Source organism: Papaver somniferum, chromosome 6, assembly GCF_003573695.1.
Source record: "Papaver somniferum cultivar HN1 chromosome 6, ASM357369v1, whole genome shotgun sequence".
Lineage (NCBI taxonomy): Eukaryota > Viridiplantae > Streptophyta > Magnoliopsida > Ranunculales > Papaveraceae > Papaver > Papaver somniferum.
In genome coordinates this window covers 32,950,851-32,963,076 of record NC_039363.1, presented here as the reverse complement: position 1 = coordinate 32,963,076, position 12,226 = coordinate 32,950,851, and the positions used below count along the sequence as shown (strand labels likewise).

At 37.0% G+C, this 12,226-nt stretch overlaps 1 protein-coding gene across 1 annotated transcript; it reads left to right on the top strand.

Moving 5' to 3' along the window:
- The first annotated feature begins 7,621 nt into the window (after positions 1-7,621).
- On the top strand, positions 7,622-11,336 carry LOC113287268 (probable WRKY transcription factor 14). The gene is made up of 4 exons (XM_026535961.1): positions 7,622-7,944; positions 8,083-8,758; positions 9,595-9,735; positions 9,873-11,336. The coding sequence occupies exons 1-4, from the start codon at positions 7,857-7,859 to the stop codon at positions 10,549-10,551; spliced, it is 1,584 nt and encodes a 527-aa protein (XP_026391746.1). The 5' UTR covers positions 7,622-7,856; the 3' UTR covers positions 10,552-11,336.
- Positions 11,337-12,226: the final 890 nt, after the last annotated feature.

The following is a 12,226-nucleotide window of genomic DNA, read 5'->3' as shown; positions in this document are numbered from 1 at the left end:
CCCCCCTTTTTTTTTCTTCTTCTTCTTTACTCAGACTACGAAGAAAACCCAAACAGATGCACCTTCTGAACATAGATTACCTGATTCCTCCGTGTGATTCAACCAAAATGCACGACCCTCTAATCTAAATGCATCGTTTCCCATGAACATGAATAAATCTAAATACATCTTCCCATCATCAATCAAAATATCCCATTAGCGGATTATTAATGGATGCACAATTTTGATGGCAATTCTATCAAATCTTCCGCCATAACCCTATATGATGACAGATGGAGAGATTTTCGGCTTGTTGATAACAAAATTTTTGATCGCAAAATTAAAAGAATCATCTATTCCAACTCTAGCTTCATGGTAGAACTCGTGCTGATAACGTGTTGCAGTGCAAATGTAGGGAAAGCAAAAATGCGGAGAATAGTTTTCATTCATCATGATAATAGGGTTACATGGAACAATGTCCTTTACATACATGTAGAAGGGAAACCCTAGATATCTAGCTGGGCCGCACATCTATGGGTTTACAACATAACTAATATTGTCCACTATTATTCACCGATATCCACCACCATAAAAACCATTGATTGACACTATTTATTCCACCAACACTAAGGTTACCTCCTACACCACTCAATTGTATCCACCACTCTCTAACACCCGCCGCCACTTCTACCACCCTTACTTATTCCACTATCACTAACAACATCTGTTGATATAACATTTATTATATATTATTATTTATTAATGTAATATGTATTTATTAGATTAATTAAGAGATAATGTTTGCTAATATAATTTTTAGTATATATTATTGTTTATTTATGTAATATGTATTTATTTGATTAATTAAGAGAAATAAAAAATTAATAAACCATTTATTAGATTTATTTTCCCCCACACAAATCTTAACCACTTTTTATCTGGGAAAAAAAAGCAAAAACTTAGGGTTTGGTCGGACTAGCTCCGATTTTTTCTCTTCTCTTTTCTCTTTGCGTTCTTTGTGCTAAGATTTGGCGTCAATGGCGCTAAATCAATCAGTTCCGCCTGATCTGAGCAATCATCCAAATCAGCAACGCCATGATCGTTCTCAAAATAGGAATCGATCACGTTCAAGGCCAAGATTAACTTACGTTCCAAAAAAAGGTAACCCTAATCATGGTGCGGACAATTCCAAAGATGGGAATAGTTCGTATGCAAATATAGTTAAGAAGAAATCAATTGTTATGTCCAATATTGATGCGGACTCTTTGTCACATCCTCCGGTTCGTGCCTCTACAGGGGAGATTGTGATCACAATTCCTAAAGATGTCATTCGACGTTCCAAAGAAGTATGGAAATTCAGTATTGTAGGCCGTTTTGATTTTAAAACCCTAGGTGCTAAGTTTGAAGATGTTAAGCGTATTCTATGCGATCAATGGAAATTAACAGGCCAAGTCCAGTTTATTCCATGGGTGAAAGGTTATTTTGTCATTAAGCTTAACAATGAAGTTGATCGTAAAAGAGTTAGCTATGAAGGTCCGTGGAAAGTTAAGGAACAAAAATTAAAGATGCTGCCATGGACACCTATGTTTAATCCTGAAACGGAAAAAAACTCAAGGGAAACAGTTTGGGTGCGTTTTCCATATCTTCACTTTAAATATTGGGAGGAGGAAATCTTATTTCGAATAGCTCGTGTCCTTGGCAAGCCTGTAGTTGTTGATCCGAGAACACTAAGAGTAGAATATGGCTATTTTGCTGTGATACTTGTGAATATAGATTTTTCAAAACCTTTGCCTAAGCTTGTCATTGATGATGAAGATTGTCCGGAGGGTTTTCGTCTTGATTATGATTTTTTGAATAAGCCAGAATTTTGTGATCATTGTAAATCAGTTGGTCACACTTTATCCCAATGCAGATCTGCTAGGTATAAAGATTTGGAGAAGTTGCATGATGCTGAGGAGGATGCATTGAAACGTGCGGCCCTTAAGGCTGAAATGGATGAACTGAAGGATTACTGGAAGAAGGAAAAATATGTTAAGCTAAAAGATAAGCCTCCACCACCGGCATACACTGGAGGAGGAGGAGAACAATCATTAGATCCCAAGGATAACAATGATGGGTTATGTATTGGAGGAGTTAGACATACTGGGCGTCGTACTCTGATTCCCAGTCCATCTTCGAGCATTTCTGAAGATGGCAATATTGCAGACATTCCGCACGCCTTTCCTGAATCCGCTAGCACTAATCTTACAGATGGTTCAGTGCCTTGTGTGAACTTGCTGATGATGCTGCTACAATCTCTTTGGACCTTGAAAAGGAAGAAGAAGAACTTTACAAAGTTTATGATGAACAAAAAAAGATAGCTGATGATATGGCTAAAGTTGCAGATCTTGCAAAAATAGAACAAGATGCTCTCTTGGCTAAATTGCAAAACACTAGACAATTGCTTATGGCAAAGAAGAGGCAAGAGGAAGAGAAGCGTGCTCAAGAAGAAGGTGGTATTTTGGACGTAGAGAAACAACAACAAGAAGTTGTTCAACAAGATGTTTCACAAATGCAAGAATTTCAAGACTCACTCTTAGTAACAGGTGAGCTGCAATCTAATTTTGATTTGGAAAAAATTGATGATGGTTTTAGTTCTCCAACTAGAACGGCTAGAAGATCCTCTCCAGTTCGAACTGACGAAGTTCTTGAGACTTCTAATATGTTTGAAACTGGTATTGAAGATAGTGAAGATGAAGAAGAAAGCATTGAAGCTGATGCATTGCCTATTAAGGAAAAACCGCCATATTCTTTGCAATCTGCTAGTACTAGTAACATAGAGACTGGAGCTGAAAAATTGGAATGGAGTGCCGCTAAAGATGAAGAAGATAAACTTAAAAGAGAGTTAGATGGGAAAAAGAAGTTGGATAATTTGGCTAAGAAGGGCGCTGTTAAAACCGCGCCAAAAAAGAAAAGCAAACCTGGTGCCAAGCCGGTTGAGGATGATGACTAAGTTGTTAGAAGAGGTGGAAGTCAGACACGCAAAGAAGATGATAAGGGTTCAGCAAGCCCTTCAAGGAGCATGGTTAATTAATGCATGTTTTTTATTGGAACGCTCAAGGCTTGGCTAAGGATGGTGCAAGAGCCAAGTTTCATGAGCTTTCTTTCTTGCACAAACCTGACGTAATTTGCATTGCAGAGCCGCATGTTTTCTGCAATGTACGTGTTGCTAGGTCGCTTAAATTGGTTGATTTTTGTGAAGATGTTATTACAAATGAGGTTGATGGAGAAAAAGGTAATATTTGGATTTTATGGAGAAATACTCTATTGAGGTCTGATATTTTATCTACTTCAAAGCAAGCAATTACTGTGAATTTTGCGGGGGATTTCATTACAGATGTTCATGCTTCTTATAATCCGGTGGTAAGAAAGAGACTTTGGCGTAAATTGGGTTTAGGTTTTATATCTATTCCTTGGTTGGTGTTGGGAGATTTTAATTGCGTTTTACGCTTGGAAGAAAAGAAGGGTGGAATGTCGATCAAAGAGGTTTATATGAATGAGTTTCGTAGCTGGATTTCTGACAATGGTTTGGTTGAGGCTGATGTTATTGGTAAAAAATATACTTGGTCTAATTGTAGAAGTGGAGCTCAAAGAATTGTCTCTAAACATGATAGAGCGGTTGTTAATGATGCTTGGTGCTATAAGTATGCGAACTGGAGATGCAAGGCCTTGCCTAGGGTTTGTTCAGATCATTCCCCCCTTTTTGGGTTTTCTTTTGAAAATCCAATGCCGGCTAGAGTTCATTTTCGAATTCAGAATATGTGGCTTTCCCATCCAGGTTTTATGCAGTTGGTTGAGGAGAACTGGAGTTTGGATCTTAATGGTGCTCCCCCTTTTGTTTTTACTTCTAAGCTGAAGAGATTAAAGGAGGTGTTGAAGATTTGGAACAGAACTATTTTTGGAGATGTGCAATGTCGCTTGAAGCAGGCTGAATTAAAACTTGAAACTGGAAATGATCTTCTTGATTATGATCCGGGTGATGAGTTTCAATTCCTAAGGGTTGTGGATGCCAAAAAGGATATTGATGATGTGAGAACAGAGTTGGCAATTATGCTTAATATGAAGTCGAGAGTAACTTGGTTGGAGGATGGTGATCAAAATACTCGTTTCTTTCATAATAGCATTCGCATGAGGAGAAATCAAAATACCATCTCAGAGCTTAAGGTTTCTAACGATACTACTTTGTTTTTGCAGGATTTGATTGTTAACCATTATCAGGACAAGTTCAATGGTGGTGACGTTCATATTGATCCAGTTTTATTTGATATTGAACATGAGAGCATTTCAGTTACTGAGAGTGCTTATATGGATGCTATTCCATCTTTGGAGAAAGTTAGAGTGGCGGTTTTTGACTTGGGAGCCGATTTTGCGCCTGGCCCAGATGGCTTCACAGGCTCTTTCTATAGACAGTGCTGGGACATTATTTCCAGAGATCTCTTTAATGCAATTGCAAACTGTTGGTCTATGCGTAAAATTCCCAATGGAATTAAATCTAGTTTTATTGTTCTTATTCCAAAAAATAACAAGTCTGATGCTATTAAAGATTATAGGCCAATTGGCTTGAGTAATTTTTTCTTCAAGATCATTACTAAGATTATGGCTACCATGCTTGGTATTGTGCTAAATAAGCTGATCTCTGAAGAGCAAGTGGCGTTTATGAAGGGTAGAAACATTCATGAGAATATAGCTTTGGCGTCTGAATTGATCAATGAGATGAATACGGAAAGGAAGCATGGAAATGTTGGCCTCAAACTGGATATTGCTCAAGCTTTTGATACGGTAAGTTGGGATTTCATAGCTGAAGTTTTTCGTCAATATGGGTTTTCTGATTCTTGGTGCATGTGGGTTCTTAATATCCTTAGCTCAGCTCAGATTTCTGTCATGATTAATGGCTGCCCTGAAGGTTATTTCAGTATTACTAGAGGTCTTCGTCAAGTTGATCCTCTATCACCTTTGATATTTGTTCTTATTGAAGATGTTTTAAGTTGCAATCTTTCCAAGTTGTTTGCAAATCATAGTATGAATGTTATGGTTAGTAAAAAAGGCGTGGCGCCTACACACTTACTTTTCGCGGATGATATCCTTATATTTTGCAGAGGTAATCTTCATAGTTTGCAAAATTTGAAGAATATGCTTGTTTTGTATGAACGTGCGTCTGGCCAGTGCGTAAACTATGCAAAGAGCAAGTTTTATTTTGGAGTTGATAGAATTTCTCGTGCTATTGTTATTTCTAACTATTTGGGTATGGAGAGAGCTATGTTTCCGGATAAATACTTAGGTATTCAATTGAAACCTGGTATTGTTCGGCATATTCATGTTCGCCAAGTTGTTGAGAAGACTATGGACAAGCTGGCTGGCTGGAAAGGTAAACTTTTATCATTTCAGGCGAGGCTTGTGCTAATTAAGTCGGTGATTTCTAGTTATGTTATTCATTCTATGGTTGTTTATAAATGGCCATGCACGGTTATTAAGCAAGTTGAGAGGGCCATTAGAAATTTTCTTTGGTCCGGTGATGCTAAGAAACGTAAATATTTTACGGTTCTATATGATGATCTATGTCTCTCAAAACGTGAAGGTGGTCTTGGCATTAAGAAGTTAAAAGATGTTAATAGGCTATGCTAATGAAGCTTTGGATTTCTATTCGGGATTCAAACAAGATTTGGGCCAGATTTTTGAGGGTCAAATACTTTAAGATCAATGGAAATCTGATAAATTATAAGTTGGGTTCTTCGGTTTTTTCTGGAATTCGCTTGGTTTACAATTTTGTGCAGAAGCATACACGCTCAATTATAGGTAATGGTGCTAATACTTCCCTATTTTTGATAATTGGTGTTGCGATTTTTCTATTGCGCAAAGACTTGGCATCACTTCCAAAGGCCTTAATGATTTTAAGGCTAAAGTAAGTGATATCATTTTTGATGGTGTTTGGGTTATTCCTGAAAAAACAAGAGATTTGATGATTCGTTGTTATATTGATGTGGAAAATTTGCCTGTTATTGCTGGTGGTGAGGATTATAAAATTTGGGATTTAGATAGCAAAGGCGTTTTTCAGTTAAGTCGGCTAAGGCCGCTCTTAAGATGCCGGCAGAAGTTGTGGCTTGTGCAAATCTGTTTAGTAGAAAGGTTGTGCACCCTACCTTGAGTGTGCAATACTAGAAGATTTGGGCCAAGCAATGTTGTGCTAGTGAAGACAATATTATTAAGAAGACATGTAGGAGCATGCCTACTATGTGCCGCTTATGCAGGAAAAGTTGCGAAACTCTTAGCCACATCACTTGGCATTGCAGAGTTGCTAGGAGGATTTGGGCTTGGGTGGCTGGAATTTTCAAGCTGGATGCAAGTGAAGACCTGGTGGACTCGTATAAGGCTGTTAAGAGTCAAAGTAAAATGATAAAGGACCTGTGGTTGGTTGCAAATCTTGCAATTGTCACGGAGTTATGGAAGTTATGTAATAAGTCTTATTTTGATAATATGGTTGTTCAATGGATGGGATTTAAAGGGAGAATTTATCAGGTAATTCGTGATAATTCAATTAGAATGAAAGGCCATATACATAATACTTTAGAAGAGTTACGCATTCTGAATTATTTCAAGGTGCGGCATAGATCATGCAAAACGTATACCCCAATTGAGATTAGTTGGACTCCTCCTAATCAAGATGAAATCATGATCTGTTGTGATGGTGCATCTTTCGGAAACCCGGGCCAAGCTGGTTCAGGTGTTGTTTTCCGTGATGCAAGTTCGGAGGTGCTTTGTGTTGGCCTTGGTTGGCAAACAAATTTCTACGCGGAAGTATGTGCGATTATTTATGGTGCGATTATGGCTAAGAGATGGAATATGCGGAGTATTTGCATTCGTTCTGATTCAAAGAGTTGTATTCAAGCTTTTCAAAAGGGTGAGCTGCTTTGGCAGCTGGTGCAGAAGTGGAAAATTGCGAAGTCTTACTACATCAACGTTCGTTATATTCATAGCTATAGGGAGATTAATTTCTCAGCTGATGCCTCGGCCAAACAAGCCTGTTTAATGGCTGAGGATATTTTTGAGTTTTTTGAGGGTAGGCCAGATTTTATTCCATCTGTGGAATGGTCTGGAAGAATTTATTATCGTTTTCAATAGGTTTTTCAGTGAGTGGCTTCGCGGCTAATCATTAGGAAGACCTACTCCATGAATAGTTTTGTCGCTTTTTTAATTTTATTGGAGCGAGAAAAAAGAAAAACCACTCTTTATCTGGGCTAATAAGTTAGTCGAACCGTGTTTTATGTTCTAGAAGTGTTTGGGCAACCTTTCATTATGCAGTAAAAGTTGGAAACGGAGGAAAATCTTTTGGAAACGTATTCCCGAGAAATGCGGCTGCTTGCCGCCACTTCCTCTTCCCTTTTCCATCACATGTTTCTGCAACTCTTTATTAATTAAAAGGTCTCCCAGTAGAGAGTAGGAACGTAGGATTAGGGAAGTATTGACCCACTGGGTGAAAGAAGTCCAGTCCAGTTCGAACTTCAAAGGTTTGGTGCATATATTTGCATGGATTCTTGAATCTCGACCATTCGATGCTACATTTTGAGCTAGCCAGCTCAACACCTAACTTAGCTAGCTCTCTCCCTATCTCTTCCATGAAAGATTAAAAAAATAAACCATACTAGTTTCTTTTTGTTTCTCTATCTTTCTGTATGCATCTTACTATATTAGTTGCGTGAGAAGAAGAGCTGTTTCCTATGGAAAAGTCAGCGTCCAAATGAAATATCATATCTTATCATTATATGATCATACTAAAGTAACTAAACGCCATTTCTTGCAACTCCTCTCTCATTTCTCTCTCTCTCTTTAGACTTCAAGCACTGATGACTTGTTTTCTCTTGATTAAGAAGATCAATGTTTTGAACCTTGGGTTCACTTTTTCTAAAAAAACAAAACTAAATTACATGCAAGGTTTGTTTTGATCTTTTGAGTATGTAACAAAAACAATCATGTTTCATGGATTCATAAAGTCATGTTTTTTGTTCATTAATTAGCTAGCTTAAACTTTTGATGTGTAGTTTTTTTTTCTTTTTCCTGCAATAAGAATAGATATGGAAAAACATCAAGGTGATTTATCAGACATGCTCCGCGTTTGTGGTGGGGGGGATGATGCAATCAGCTGTACTAGTACCGGAAAGAATAAGTTGTCAGCTGCTTCACCTAGTTGGGAGTTTCCAGCAGAGACCATCAAATTCTCAACCGCGATGGAAGAACCCATCGATAATTTTGGCGATCCTTTTTCTAGTACTCGAGATCCATTGCTTCATGATTTAGACCTAGCAGGTGTTGGTGGTGGAATCTTTGATAACAGTACTTCATCTAGTTCAGTGGATCCGACAATTAATATGAATATTACCGAAGGTGATATGATCACCGGTGCTACTACTAATAATAATAGTGTTTGCAGTAATCTTCTTGCTCAAAGGATTTTGGATGAAGAGATGATGAAAAGACCTAATTGTCATGTCTTCTCAGGGATGCTTCAGCTCTCTCCTAATATAAAGATACCTATTTCATCATCACCTCGCGATTTATCTTCATCGTCGGTTGCAGCAACTGTTTCTTCACCTAAAGAAAATTTATCATTAAGTTCTACTGCTCAATTAATTGTTACTCATGATATGATCAAAGGAATAAATACTTCTTCTGTCGGTTGTGGTTCCCTCAATAATAGTTCAGTACAGATCTCATCTCCGCGATATAATCATGCAGGCATAAAGAGAAGGTAAGGTTAATATTTTTAGTAACATTCTTTTCTTTTTTTTTTCCCTTTTTTTTTTTTTTGAAGCATCATAGGTTAACATTTTTAGTAAACGTATGATTATTTTTTTTCTACTAAATTTTAGTAGAAATTATATAATCCAAGTCGGTGAATTTCTTATGAAACCCAAAATCGAAAATAACAAAGAGAATTAAAGAAAGAAATCTCGGGTTCTGGAAACTAGTTACTGGATTTAAACACTACCTCCAAAATACATATTTTCTCATGGGGATAACCAGGGATCTCTTTGGTTGGCTTTCGTTTTATTAAATTCATTAAAGTTAGGGTTTTATCCTTTTTATGAAGCTTGGGTTTCTAACGCATCCATGTGGGAGTTAATATCCATGGAGAAAATTGAGGTTACTTACCTTAATAAAAGTAACATTTGGGGATTAATTGATGTAGTTTTATCTATTAGCTTATGATCATGCATAATTATAGTTTCTGAGAAGTTCTATGCATACGAGTTCTTTTTGTAGATAAAACTTAAGCTCCCTATATTTTTATTCGTGTCAACAATATGCCCACATGATGAACTATTTCTGAACCTTGAAAATTATTGAAAATGGATAAGTTTCGATTTTATTTTTTTTTTAATTTGGTAACAATAATATTCGATGTTAAGTAACTCCATACTGTCGATAACAAAAAGAAAAAAAAAACTCACGTATAATTCGACATTTTGTCGTTTTTTCTTCTTTGTTCGTGCCTGCACTTGAGTTGTACAAAACATTGTATATATATATGCAGTCAGGAACAAACCGTAATTGTGTGTTTGACGTCTAAATGCGAACGTGCAGAAAGAGTTTAGCAAAGAAGGTTGTCTGCATCCCAGCACCAGCAGCTGTGAACAGTAGACCTAGCGGTGAAGTTGTTCCTTCAGATTTATGGGCTTGGAGAAAATATGGCCAAAAACCCATCAAAGGTTCTCCTTTTCCAAGGTACGTAGCAAATGTTGCAGTATTACCTTGATTTGTTTGTAGACTGTCATTTCTTAGCATTATAATTAATCAATATGAATGGTTCAGCGTGTGTACGTACGTATTGACCCAGAGATGTATATGCTCAATGCATACAGGGGTTATTATAGGTGTAGTAGCTCAAAAGGATGTTCAGCTAGGAAACAAGTGGAAAGAAGTAGAACTGATCCAAACATGTTGGCCATAACCTACACGTCCGAACATAATCACCCGTGGCCGACGCAAAGAAATGCCTTAGCTGGCTCGACAAGATCTCAACCAACGAAGAACCATATTAGAAGTTCAAAGCCTTCACTATCTTCATCACCTCAAACTAACAAGTTCACAAACTTATTGATGAAAGAAGAGCATAATGAAAACAGTATGATCGACGAGTCTCCATCACTGTTTAATGATACTGAATCTTCATTGTTCATGGCTTCTTCCATTAAAGAGGAAACGGGAGAGACTAGTTTTGATCATCATCATCAAAACTCATCATCAATAGATCATGCGGTTGATGGAGATGATAATCAGATGCGTAATCAAGGTTTTCATGGGAGTTATCACGATGATTCGGTGTTACCGGATGTAACAAATCATTCAGACGATTTCTTTGCCGATTTAGGAGAATTGGAGCCAGATTTGTTATTCCCACCACAAGGATTCAGTGGAGCTAAATCAGATGGGAAAATAGAAAACAAGGGTTTGGATCCATTCAGTTTATTTGATTGGACAGGAAATAGCAACAGCAACAACGACTGTTTTAGTCAAGAACCTAGTAAGAGGGGTTTATGACTAGACCATGAAACATAACACACTACGCCCACTAAACGCAACAAATACATTTGGTTTTTATTTGTGGTGCTTTTTTCATTTCAAGGTCTGGTTATAAACCCTTCTACCCAGTTTAAGTTTGATTATATGAATGAACAGATTGTGCACTTTTTTGTTTTTTTGTTAGTTTACTTGATGATCATGAACTGTATCTAGACTGCACTATAGGAGAATGAAAAGGAAAACGAGAGGAGAGGAGAGAGATAGATAGGGTTGGGAACAGACCCATGAGATGAGACCCACATTCTTTGGAATACTAGTGGGATTTGACAGAAAGCAAAGGAACAGAAGGTTTCAACAGTTACGGTAAGTACATATATATCTCACAGACATGACATAGAATTGAAGATGATGATTAACAATGGATACTTTCTTCTCCTTGTTTTTCTCTCGCTTTCTCCTTCTCTTATTATCTCACAAAGTGGGGAAAATAATTCTAAAAAGACAAAGCGTAACACAATATAGTTAGTTGATGGTTTGATGGGATGAAAGATTTGACAAGAGAGAAACGCAAGTGGGAAACGATGGAGAAAAGTTTGAGTTTTCCAATCAATACCCACATTGGATTATGCATATAATTAAGTGTCAACAGGAAGAAAAGAGGTTTAAATGAACAGCAATGCCACTTTTAATTTTTTAGGGTTCCGCATCCTCATCTTTGTGATACTTTGTTTTCTCACTTGTTGGATATTTTGTACTACTACTTTTACTGCTTCAGAAAAGAAAAAAAAAACTACTTTTACGTATTCTTCATTAGTTTATACATCTAATCAATGTGCTTAATGGCGTACCACATAAGTTGGTGTTAATTATCGACACCAGTGCAGAAGTGCATTTATTTTTAACACTACTTAATTTTCAAAACTACCACAGTATTCATGATTTATATGGGCTGATACCAACTCTACTAAGGGTTGATATCAGGGTTTGATACCAGTTCATATAGGACAAAACGATCCTGGCGACTCTAACCATTGGATCGATGGATTGGTATCAGCCACTAATAGAGCTGGTATTAATTTTCAAAACCATCACAGTATTTATGATTTATATGGGTTGATACCAGCTACTAAGGGCTGATACCCGTCCATATAAGACAAAACGATCCTGACGATTCTGACCATTGGATCGATGGACTGGTATCAGCCACTAGTAGAGCTAGTATTAGCTCATTTAAATCTTAAGATTTCTTTTCTCACATCTCTAATATAAATTTATAAGTCAGTTACTCATAAAGAGCCTAACGAAAGCACACTAGTGCACCCTAAATTTTTTTGGGATGCACAAACTTGGTTTATGATTCAAAATCTATACATATTAAACTGTAAAAAATCAAAGTGATGCTCTTTGAGTTACACAAACACCAACCATATTATTTGGGCTAAATGAAAACCATATCCAGGAAAAATGAAACAAAAACCCCATTTCCATTTAAAATTATTAAATTTAGTTTTCATTACTTTATGTATTTCCAAACCTTCCCTTTACTGTATATATGCGTATAAATCTTTCTTCTCCTTTCGTGATTTCATTTCTTTTTCCTCATTCCTCTAATAATACTGCCACCACCTACCGCCGCACCACCACAAAACCACTACCACTACCATTACCACTTCTACATCCAATACCAACACCT